Genomic DNA, 12,707 nt, shown 5'->3' with positions numbered 1-12,707 from the left:
ATTTGACTATCTATCTGACCAGCAGAGGAAGGACCTAGCAACACTGCTAAGGGAGTTTGAGGAAGTTTGTGGGGACAAACCGGGTCATACCTCTCCACCTATACATGTGTAGATGTAGGGAGACCCCAACTATATAACAAAACCCATAAAGACTTAGCCCTGATAAATTGACTCAGGTCTGCGTAGAAATCCAATATATGTGGACAATAATTTAATTGAACCCAGTCAAAACAGCTGGAATTCACCTATTGTACTAGTCCCCAAACCCAACAGATCAACCAGACTTTGCATTGATTACTGCAAAGTTAATGCAGTAACCCGAACAGACTCATACCCAATCCCTCATATTGAGGACTGCATTGACCAACTAGGAAACTCCACCTACATTAGTAAAATTGATTTATTGAAAAGATATTGGCAAGTTTCCATGACCACTCAAGCAAAAGAAATCTTGGCTTTTGCAACCCCCAATGGCTTATTTCAACGTAAAGTAATGCCCTTTTGTTTAAAGAACGCCCCAGCAACATTCCAACGACAAATGAGCCAGGTGGTAGCTGGTTCAAACAACTGGATGACCTGTTAGTTTACAGCAGTACCTGGGAAGACCACTTGAACCACTATGAGAACTCTAAGGGCCTACAGCAAGCTAACCTAGCGGCCAATTTAGCAAAGAGTGAGTTCGCTAAGGCAAATGTAACCTATTTAGGCCACATTGTAGGCCAAGCTCGAGTGTTGCCAAGGGCAGCAAAAGTACAAGCCCTGGTAGATTTCCCCATTCCCAAGACTAAGAAGCAAATCATGCAATTCCTGGGGATGTGAGGTTTCTATAGAAGCCTTGTTACGAACTTCAGCATCCTAGCTGCATCCTTAATCGACTAATTAAAGAAAAATGTAAAAAGGTAGTGTGGTCAAAGTGGTGCCAGATAGTTTTTGAAAAGTTGAAAGTGATTTTAACAAATGACCTGGTATTGGCAGACCCAAATTTCAACAAATCCTTGAAGGTGGCTATTGATGCCAGCAATGTAGGAGTAGGAGTGCTTTTACTCCAGAATGAAGATTGTGGCCTCGTGAGGCCAAGTGACAATTTTAAAAATAAAACTAGAGAAACACCAAAGCAAATATTAAAGAGGCATTGGGACTCCTCCGAGCCCTCCAACATTTCAAAGTCTATGTAAATAACAGACACAGAAATTCAAATCTATACTCACCACAACCCCTTAACATTCGTAGAAAAACTAAAAGTTAAAAATGCCAAACTGTTCCAATGAAGCTTCCTTCTCCAGCTGTTCAACTTGAAAATTGTACATATAGCTGGGAAGAACATTATTGTAGACGCACTGTCCAGAATTTAAACACTGCTACCAGAAACCTGTGAAAGAATCTTGACTGAAAACCTGATGAATGTATGCAGATGTGTGGACATGGGGTGCACATACTAATATTCTAGCCCAGAGGGCATTCCGACTATTAGATGAAAAGGCAGATTCTCTATTCAACTTCAAAAAATCTTTCTGAAGAACAAGAAACACTAAAAAATGAAATTTCAATTTTTTTTCCCTTTTTGCGAGGAGGTGACATGCTCACAGAGGGAACAGTGATGAAATATGAAATGAACCAGAAGGATCATGAAATAAAATTAAACTTTTGATCTAAGCTACAGGAAAATGGACAGTTTGCTCACTGACAACATGGAGGGAGCAGTCAGGTGATCCCCTCCTGTACTGCCAATCAACATGTTTGTCTGTTGAAGACGGGACCATTGTTAACATCTGGAATCGCCTTGAGGAGGCACATTGACATGTAAAACAGCCCATAACTCCTATCACCAAAAAATGGGCTAGGAACAGCTTTTGTAGACAAACTGACTCCGAAGCCAAGGCCAAGATAATCGATGTAAAACATCTATTTATCAAAATGGACCACATTCAAATGCCATTATGTAACAATAGTCCCCACAATGTGGGATATTGTATGAACACCCACGGGAGAGTATCTTGATTCAACTGACTGAAACCCAGCCTGATAAGGGTTTTTCTTAAAAAGAGATTTCTCAGGGAGAGTAAGACAGCAAGCCATTCCAGCCAGAGAAGCTGAGAGATCGATCCAGCTAAGCAAGGAGCCCTGCCAGCACCATCTTTAAACTACTGAGGCAGAGAGATTGCAAGGTGACCTTGAAAACTCCTCACCTGGAAAATTGAACCAGGGCTTCCACCACCAACTTCGGACTGAGTTTTAACCAAAGGAGTCTGCGACACTTCTTCAATTCTAAGACAAGGGACATTCAGGCCTGCAATGCTGTTAAAAATTCCTCCCAGAAAACCAAGAAGGTTTCAAAATGAATTCTCTTTACAACAATCGAACTCTAATTGCATGCTACTCTCTACTCTCTATCTTTTCTTATGTGTGTGCCTGTGTGTGAATTTGTGAGTGGGTGAAGCTGTGAACCTTTTCAGGTATTGTTTTAATAAATAATTATCCAAAGTTTTATACCAATGAGAAAACCTGTTGTTTGTCTGTTTATTTGACCCTTAAAAGACTCGGGGACTAAAACACTATTTTTTAAAAAAACTATCCGCAGTTAGTTGAGAGGTGAAATGTGGAAGTCACCCACACCATTTCCCACCTTTCTGTTATTGAGCAATATTTGTAATATTGTATTACAATCAGCAGATCAGTTTTTGCCTCTAGCTAAGGTTGTCACTGCTATTCTTAGGTGTTTTACCAAGTAGACAGAAGATCTGAAAAATCATTGCATTCTAGCTGGTGAGATTTGAGTCCAGATTGGTTTGGAAACGAGCACTCGAATCTGAGGTGCCAAATTGTGGTTCTTATACAGTATTGCCTTCTATTAGTGTACAGGGTTACCCTGGGTAGGTTTAAAAAAAAATCGAAAACAATAGAACCAATTAATTACAGCAATCACTTTCAGCTAAGTGGAATGATGGAGGTGAGCTATTTTAGATTCTTTATCTAGCTGACAGCAGAAATGACACATCACACTTTTGTGAGGCAGATTTGAGTGTCCGACTGCTTTGTAAACCAGCAGTTTAATCTTTGAGTTGCCAGGCTGCAGTTATTAAGCAGTATTTTCTTGGATTAGTCTTTTTTTTAAGTATACAAGGCTTATGGGAGGGAAGGAAACTAATGTTATGCAAGGTATTCCAAAGGACGATATAGTTTTAGATTGAGTTCATCTTGGTCAGATAAACAAAGTATTGTCTACATAGCAATATTAATTGAGATAACATCCCTTTTCCTTGACTGAATTCACTGTAATTCTCAACTCATACATTTATCGATGAGGCTCCATTTCCCTGAAATGCAAAAGCATCAATTTGGTCTTAAATTTTTTTGGGAGGGAGAGAAAGTATTGTGTGTTTATCCAGATGTGCGCATACTAACATTAAGCAACATGTTTTATCTCTTGGCAACAGTATGAGTATTAAGCACTCCTGGTTAGTTGTTATATGTATCAGTTGGTAAAGCTCCCATGTATCCCTGTTGATATGTATTGGTGGTATCATAAATAAAAAGAAAAGGCTTGCATTTATTAGTGCCTTTCATGACCATAGGACATCCAAAAGTCGTTTTACAGCCAATGAAGAGCTTTTGAAATTGTAGGAATCACAGTTGCCAATTTGCACACAGCAAACCCACACAAACGGCAATATAGTGATATAGGTATAGCAAAATAGTGAGACGATTCTCCTATGTTTGCCATTACTATCAATATCACAAAACCATTCTTTTGGAATCTTTCCACTATGTTCAGAATGTCACAAATAAATTGGGATGAGTAAAAATCTTACCCAGACTTCAGACTTAGAAGAACCCGTTCTGCACCAGTGTGACATTTTCAACTCCCACTTTGTGCTACCAGTTGTTGCTAGATTATGAGCAGTTTTGTACAACGGACGATCATCTGCTAAAAATTGGGTTACGACTGGGAAATTCAGTTTATCACAAAAATTTTTATTTGGGGTTTGTGGAACTTATGATATTCATGGGCAGATTGGAGAGCATCTGTGATGTCAGCAGGTTTCCAGCTACCTGGGACTGGGTATGCTGCATGGGTCAAGAAGTCTGTACTCTATAATTTTCTGTATCTGTTGACTTGCTAACACATTGAGGATAATTTTATCCTAACCCACCTAATGGAAAACCAATGGGATCTGATCGGTCACACGTTTTACACTCCTCCCAATTTTTGTTACCATTACAGTTTGCTTCTGTTGATGTTTACTAATAAAAAGGATGTTTCCAAAGTAATATCACACTTCCTTTCAGTAGCTGGAGTTACCTTCTTAAATTCAGGTTGTGGGGACCCTAAATTTCCTCCACGATAACAGTGTAAAAATGCCTTACTGTTAGGACGGTGCATGTGGAAATTAGGGTGGGGCCCTGATATGCCAGGGCCCTGACTTTTTTTCTACCTAGCATCCTGGTCCTTTGAAAAGCAGGAAGGTGGATAATGCATCAGCCTACAAATGAGTGGACACTTATGCTGCCAATAAAATTAGGGAAAGGTTATATTTAGTTTACAAAAACAAGAAATGCTGGAATCACTCAGCAGGTCTGGCAGCATCTGTGGAAAGAGAAGCAGAGTTAACATTTCGGGTCAGTGACCCTTCTTGTTTCAAATTTCCAGCATCCGCAGTATTTTGCTTTTATTATATTTAGTTTAGTTTAGAGATACAGCACTGAAACAGGCCCTTCGGCCCACCAAGTCTGTGCCGACCATCAACCACCCATTTACACTACACTAATTCCATATTCTTACCACATCCCCACCTGTCCCTATATTTCCCTACCACCTACCTATACTAGGGGCAATTGCTAATGGCCAATTTACCTATCAACCTGCAAGTATTTGGCATGTGGGAGGAAACTGGAGCACCCGGAGGAAACCCACGCAGACACAGGGAGAACTTGCAAACTCCACACAGGCAGTACCCGGAATTGAACCCGGGTCACTGGAGCTGTGAGGCTGCGGTGCTAACCACTGCACCACTGTGCCGCAATATGATGTATTGCCTTCAATTTATTCAGAAAGCAAATGGCAGACACTGCAAAGTAAACATTTGTAACATGGCTATTAACTATATTGAAGACTTAAGACTTTAATTATTTACTCTCTTTAAATAGCATCCGCAGGAGAATCTGTTCCACTGCAGGGTATTGTATGATGAAGACTCTGCTTATGCACCATTCAGAGCACGGATGCAACTGGAAGAGGATGTGAAGATTTACCTGGAAGATGAAGTAGAGTTGATCAATGTCCCGGTGCCCCAGTTCAGAGGTGGTGATGCTGCCGATATCATCCATGACTTCCAGCGGGTGGGTACTGAGCTAGATACAAATAGCCATAATAAACTGCTAATTTTTATTATTTGGTCATGGGATGTGGGCGTCACTGGCTAGGCCAGCATTTATTGCCCAATCCTAGTTGCCCTTGAGAAGGTGGTGGTGAGCTGCCTTCTTGAACCGCTGCAGTCCTTGGGGTGTAGGTACTTTAACAGTGCTGTTAGGAAGGGAGTTCCGGGATCTTGACCCAGCGACAGTGAAGGCCTCCGCCAGCTCGATTAGTAGTGGTGCTGTCGAGACACTCTTGGTACATTTTTTCCCCTTGCTACCTTCAGCGCTTCTTCTAATTGGTGTTCAACATGGAGAAGCACTGATTCATCAGCTGAGGGGGTGGGGGGAAAACGGCAGTAGGTGGTAATCAACAGGAGGTTTCCTTGCCCATATTTGACCTGATGCCATGCGTCTTCACTGTGTCCGGAGTCAATGTGAGGGCTCCCAGGGCAATTCCCTCGTGATTATATACCCCTGTGCTGCCACCTCTGGTGGTTTTGTCATGTTGGTGGGACAGGACATACTGAGGGATGGCCATGGTGTTTTCTGGGACATTGTCTGCAAAGTATGATTCCGTGAGAATGACTATGTCAAGCTTTTTCTTGACTAGTCTGTGGGACAGCTCTCCCAACTTTGGCACAAGCCACCAGATGTTAGTCAGGAGGACTTCGCAGGGTCAAGTTTGCTGTTGTCGTTTCCGGTAACTGGGTCAAAGCCAGGTGGTCCGTCTGATTTCATTCCTTTTAAGTAATAAATAATTTAGTCATAAAAATGTAAATGAAATGTAAAAAAAATTGTAACAAAAAAGATTCTATTATCATTGTTGTAGTGTGTGTTGCTATTTGCCAGAATTCAAACACAGTGTCTGATTCTTGGCTGGTGGTACAAGTACTCTATCCTAGTGGAGGGCACAGTTGCACTTCTGCCATTTTAGATAATTTGGCCTGCTCATAATTTCCCAAACTCAGCCCCAGTGCAGGAAATATTAAGCAAAGAGCAGGTGCTTCGTCACAAAGAAGAAGGAAAAAAATCAAGTGGGCTTGTTGCAGAGTACTTACTAAGAAGCTGGTTTCAGAAACACATTCATAATATCCCATCTTGCTGCCTAAACCTGTTATGGTTCCTCAGCCCTATTGGTAAATGATGCTTATGTTGAGGTTTCTTGTCAATGTCTTCTGTATGGAGACAAACACAGGATGAGAGTCTTCATTAAAGTAAAACTGTGAAGGACCATTTCTCCTTCCTTGAAATATAAAGACAGATGCTAACTGTACTTGTCCACCTACCTTGATTTGCACTGACACATAAGGCATCTTAGGAAATTGCCCTCCTGATGTGGAATTTTGAGTCCTGGGAGCATGCTCATGTGATAGGTGTGGAGTAACATAGGAAGGATTTTCTGTCTGGTAATTAAGTTATTCCAGTAATTCACTGGGAGAGTGAATTTGTTAAATACAATGTACAGTGCGGAGAGACTCGTGAAGAAAAAAAGAGGAAATAATTTCCAAAATAGAAACCATGTTTGCTTTTTTTGTAGAGGCTGACTGCTTACCATGATCTTTCTTTGGATAAATGCTATGTCATTGAACTCAACACTACCATTGTAATGCTGCCTCGCAATCTCTGGGAACTGCTTGCCAATGTTAAGGTAATCATCTTTTAATATTGTCCCTTAAGACTTGTTGACTACTTAACTTGAGTACTGTATGAATGAGAAATATTCTTATGTAGTAATAAAAAAACAACTTGCATTTATATAGCACTTTTCACGACCACCAGACCTCTCAATGTGCTTTACAGCCAATGAAGTACTTTCGAAGTGTATTCACTGTTGTTATGAATGAATAATAGGATAGGTTTTCATCTTAGCGCAGGGAAATGAAAATTGGTGCTTTCAGTAATGGGTAGCTGATCTGCAATGGCAGTTTTATGCTGGCTGTTAAGTTGAAAATCTACAAAAGACCCAAAAGTTGAAATTGTACTATGTGATTTATAGAACAAATGTTAATAAAGTTGATTAAAATTCCTTCATTCATTGCTTTGATGATGGCACTGACCTATTTATTTTAAATGCAATTTTAACTCCCCAAATTATTTTCACTGCTGTCTAACCTGTTCTGTTCCACAGCCCTGTTAGTAAATGATGATTTTGATAAGGTTTCTCCCGTGTCTCCCATTTGGAGACAAACATAGGATGAGAGACTTCATTAAAGTAAAACTGTGAAGGACCATTTCTCCCTCCTTGAAAATACAAAAACAGGTCTGAACTGGAGAACAAACTGTCCTGATGTATAGTTATTTGCAATTTTCAGTTTGAATTATCAGTTTATTGATCTTCACAGAAGGGAACCTACCTGCCACAGACTTACATTATTCAGGAGGAGATGGAAGTCACAGAACAAGTCAACAACATGCAGCAACTGGGTACCTTTATCCATAGGCTGTGCAATGGAAAAGAAACCTACAAACTGAAACGCAGGGATGTTAAGAGAGGTAAGTCCTGTACTTTTTACACTGTTGCTCCCAGTGTGAGTTCTCTGTCTCGTCCAAGGTGAATGATACTCATCTGAGACATGAGTGCTGATCTGATCACATTTGACAACAGATAAATTTATTTTAGGGAGCTGTGGACAATTTAATTTTAGTAAAATAAAAGCAAAATACTGCAGATGCTGGAAATCTGAAATAAAAACAAAGTACTGCAAATACTCAGCAGGTCAGGCAGCATCTATGGAGCGAGAAGCAGAGTTAATGTTTCAGGTCTGTGACTTTTCATCAGAATTGGCAAAGGTAAGAAAAATATTAGGTTTTAAGCAAGTGAAGGAAGGGGCGGTGGTGGGGAAGAGAACAATTGGGAAGTTGTGTGGTATGGCAGAGGGCAGGAGAGATTAAAGAACAAAGATGTCATGGGACAAAGGCAAAGAGCATGTTAATGGTTGTGGTGAAAGACAAAGCATTAGTCCAGAGAGAGTGTTAATGGCAGAGTAATGAGCAGCTCTGTCCAAATGCACAACGTGAGAAACAGGCGCATGGTTGAAAATAAAATAATGAAAATAAAGAATTTTTTTTTAAAAAGGGCCAGTCATGATCTGAAATTGTTAAACTCAATGTGGAGTCTGCAAGGCTGTAGAGTGCCTAATCGAACGATGAGGTGCTATTCCTCGAGCTTGCGTTGATGTTCAGTGGAACACTGCAGCAGGCCAAGGACAGAAATGTGGGCATGATATCGGGGGGGTGGGTGTTGAAATGGCAAGTAACCGGAAGCTCAGGGTCATGCTTTCAGACTGAGTGGAGATGTTCTGCAAAGCGGCCACCCAATCTACATTCAGTGTCCCCAATATAGAGGCGACCACATTGTGAGCAGCGAAAACAGTATACAAAATTGAAGTAAGTACAAGTAAATCACTGCTTCACCTGGAAGGAGTGTTTAGGGCCTTGGATGGTGAGGAGGTAAAAGGGCAGGTATTACACCACCTGCGATTGCATGGGAAGGTACTAGGTGGGAAGGGGACGAGGTGTCAGGGGTGATGGAGGAGTGGACCAGGGTGTTGCGGAGGGAATGATCCTTTCGGAATGCTGACAGGGAAGGGGAAGTGGAAGATGTGTTTGGTGGTAGCATCATGCTGGAGGTGGCGGAAATGACGGAGGATGATCCTTTGAATGTGGAGTTTGGTGAGGTGGAAAGTGAGGGCAAGGGGAACCCTGCCGTTGTTCTGGGACGGAGGGGAAGGGTGAGGGCAGAAGTGCAGGAAATGGGTGGGACACAGTTGAGGGCCCTGTCAATCACAGTGGGAGGGGAATCCTCGGTTGAGGAAAAAACAAGACATGCCAGAAATGCTGTTGTGGAAGGTTGCATCGTCAGAGCAGATGCTTCGGAGTCAGAGAAACTGGGAGAATGGGATGGAGTCCTTACAGGAAACAGGGTGTGAGGAAGTGTCGTCAAGGTAGCCGTGGGAGTCGGTGGGCTTATAATGAATATTAGTGAACAGCATATTCCCAGAGATGGAGACAGAAGTCGAGGAAGTGAAGGGAAGTGTCAGATAGACCATGTAAAGGTGAGAAGGGTGAAAATTGGAAGCAAAGTTGATGAAGTTTTCCAGTTCAGGGCAAGAGCAGGAAACGGCACCGATACAGTCAGCAATGTACCGGAAAAAGGTGAGGGAGGGGACCTGAATAGGACTGGAACAAGGAATGTTCGACATATCCCACACAATGACGGAGGATGATCCTTTGAATATGGACGCTGGTGAGGTGGAAAGTGAGGACAAGGGGAACCCTGTCGCAGTTCTGGGAGGGATGGGAAGGGGTGAGGGCAGAAGTGCAGGAAATGAGTCGGACATGGTTGAGGGCCCTGTCAACCACAGCGGGGGGAAATCCTCGGTTGAGGAAAAAGCAAGACATCTCAGAAGCACTGTTGCGGAAGGTTGCATCATCAGAGCAGGTGTATAAATAGGACCCATGCGGGTACCCATAGTAACACTTTTTATTTGAAGGAAGTGAGTAGAGTTGAAGAACAAGTTCAGCCAAGCGGAGGAGGGTGGGTGCTGGTGGATGGGGATAGGTTACCTTAACTACACTTAACTACACTTCCTCATTCCTTAACCCTACTCTCATGCCAACATTTCTGTCTTTGGCCTGCTGCACTGTTCCAGTGAACATCAACACAAGCTCGAGCAGCAGCACCTCAACTTTCGATTAGGCACTCTACAGCTTTGCGGACTCATTGAGTTCAACAATTTCAGAGCATGACTGGCCCTTTTTTTAAAATTATTTTATTTTTAACTATGTGCCTGTCTCTCATGTGTGTTTGGACAGAGCTGCTCATTATTCAGCTATTAACACTCTCTCTGGACTAAGGCTTTGTCTTTCACCACAACCATTAACATGCCTTTGTCCCATTACATCTTTGTTGTTTAATCTCTCCTGCCCGCTACCAAATCACACACCTTCCCTTTTGTTCTCTTCCCCACCACCACCCTTCCCTTCACTTGCTTAAAACCTAATAGGTTTCTTACCTTTGCCAGTTCTGATGAGAGGTCACAGACCTGATACGTTAACTCTGCTTCTCTCTCGATAGATGCTGCCTGACCTGAGTATTTCCAGTACTTTATTTTTAATTTAATTTCAGTCTCTTCCTCTGCTACAGTAAATAGCTCTCCTATTGTGTGAGACAGTAATGTCAAGAACTGCTGATATGAAGTACCATCCACCACACTGATTCAATATTTGACTACAAGGCAGTGATTGAAAAGAGATGCATTTTAACAAAAACTCTATTGCCAAACTCCACTTTGTTGAAGCATCTGAATTGGAAATATTGACAAATAGAGAAATGAAACTGGTTAGAAGTTAACGGCGCCTAATAGGGGCAGTGCTATATTTAGGAGCTGTTACAGAATATGCTCCATAGTAACCTAAGCATGGTGTTAAAATACTAATCAGCCAACCTGGCTTGAACCCCCAATTGAGTAAATATCATTCTTGTAATAATATACTGAAAGAAGTTGATGCATGTCAAATGAAGCATCAAAATCCATTGCTTCAGACTGAATTCACAGTTCGAAGAGAAAAGTGAGAAGTTCTATAAAAGGGCAATGAAAGAGATTGTGCTATCCAGCAGCAAAATTTCATGAGTAAGAGTAATTCTTGCTATAGCTTGCACTATGAAATCTTCATACTGCTCTGACCACACGTAAACAGATGAAGTCTGGTATAGTTTCAACACAATTTTTCTATAAGGTCAATGAGCAGAGCAAACTATCATACTATTTTAGTCCAGTTATATCATTATAAGAGTTGTGATAAACCATTTTGCACGAAAATTTAATATGACAGTGTTCCTTTAAATTGATTACACAGCAATAATTATATATAGTCATGACAATTACAAACTGAGCATGTGCACAATAATAATACATTTGGATCTTTAAAGAGCAAATGTATTTCTAATTATGATAAAACAATCTGATTTCATATTGAAGCAAAAAACATAAAAGCAGTATAATCTATATATCAAAAATGTTACATTTGCATGCACTTCTTGGTAACTTGTTCCTTCATATATTTCTATGTCCATATTTATAATAAAAAATGACTATGTAGCCTTGTTAAACTGTCATACTCTTCCCTAGAACCATCACTGATGAGAGGATGTAATTACAGTTTGCAGTTTTATGCAAGTGATTTCCATTATAAATGTGAACATAGGAATTTATAATGGAAATATAAGTATATGGAGAGAATGTAGGATTTTAAAGTGGGAATTGAATTATATCCGCATTCCCTGATCTAATTAACCCCTGCCATCGAACTCTGCTTCACCTAATGACTTCATCTGCAATTGATCACTCTATGCAATGACATGAGAGTGACCAGTAAGTAGGGAGAGGATGAGGATGATGCAAAATAAATGCTCAAAAAATAAAAATATTCCTCTTTAATTTGAACAGTGGATGGACATGTGCATTTATGATATCACTTTCTGTTTCAGTCATTGAGAAGCGTGACGTCAAGAATTGCCAACGTATACGACACTTTGTAAACGTATTTGTGATTGAAACATCCATCTGTGAAAATGACTGAAGACACTATCTGTTATTCAAGGCACAGCTGCTTGCAGTTACTCTTGCACTCAAGATCAATGATAGATTAGTTTCCTGCACTCTTGTTCACGTTTGTGATGATTCTGTAATTCTGCTATTTAAGTGGTCACAGTTGCATTTTAACATTGCATTAGTTGCTTTCTGCAGTCAAACAGCCTTTATGCGAATGAACATATCAGAACAGAAAGAATAACCTCTCCTCCCACCTTTAACACTGCATGGCTATATCTGTTGAAAATTTGAATTAGGAGTATGTAATTCACAGCATCATTAAAAAGTTTCAGTTGAAAAGTAAAAGTAACAAATTTAATATTTCAACCTAAATGAGAAAAGAGAAATGTACACCTGAGCCAAAAATGAGTGTTATGTATATTTAGGTTGTAAATGTACCATGGAAGTAAATGACATGCCTGAAAAAATAAAATTGATGAATCAAAAATAGGCTCATTTTTTTCTTGTCTCCATCTCTCTCTCACTGTTTCTTTAGTGCAGATGTGGACTGTTTTGCAAGCATGTTGTGGCAGGAATGCCCATTGTCACATGTTTGCAGAAATGTGTCCAGTTCAGCCCTACTAAGCTAAACTATACAGAACATTGAGAACCATATCGAGCACATAGCATGTTTTCCAAAATTCCCCGATTCAGTGGGGGTGGGGGATGGTGCATCAGTTGCTTGTTTGATTTATGTGTGGGTGGCACATTGGCTGAAATGAAGATGATCTCTATGTTTGCCTGGAAGGAGATGGAGAT

At 40.7% G+C, this 12,707-nt stretch overlaps 1 protein-coding gene across 1 annotated transcript in view; it reads left to right on the top strand.

Moving 5' to 3' along the window:
• LOC137375239 (integral membrane protein 2C-like) overlaps positions 1 to 12,396 on the top strand; it is an 86,250-nt gene extending 73,854 nt beyond the window's left edge. Inside the window, exons 3-6 of the mRNA XM_068042090.1 lie at positions 5,146 to 5,337; positions 6,893 to 7,003; positions 7,698 to 7,848; positions 11,846 to 12,396. Of these exons, the coding sequence (XP_067898191.1) occupies positions 5,146 to 5,337; positions 6,893 to 7,003; positions 7,698 to 7,848; positions 11,846 to 11,937 (546 nt within the window). The 3' untranslated portion in view covers positions 11,938 to 12,396. The remainder of the gene's footprint in view (positions 1 to 5,145; positions 5,338 to 6,892; positions 7,004 to 7,697; positions 7,849 to 11,845) is intronic.
• The last annotated feature ends 311 nt before the right edge of the window (positions 12,397 to 12,707 follow it).

Source organism: Heterodontus francisci, chromosome 11 (genome assembly GCF_036365525.1).
Source record: "Heterodontus francisci isolate sHetFra1 chromosome 11, sHetFra1.hap1, whole genome shotgun sequence".
NCBI classification, from domain to species: Eukaryota; Metazoa; Chordata; class Chondrichthyes; order Heterodontiformes; family Heterodontidae; genus Heterodontus; species Heterodontus francisci.
This window is presented reverse-complemented; position numbering and strand designations above follow the sequence as displayed.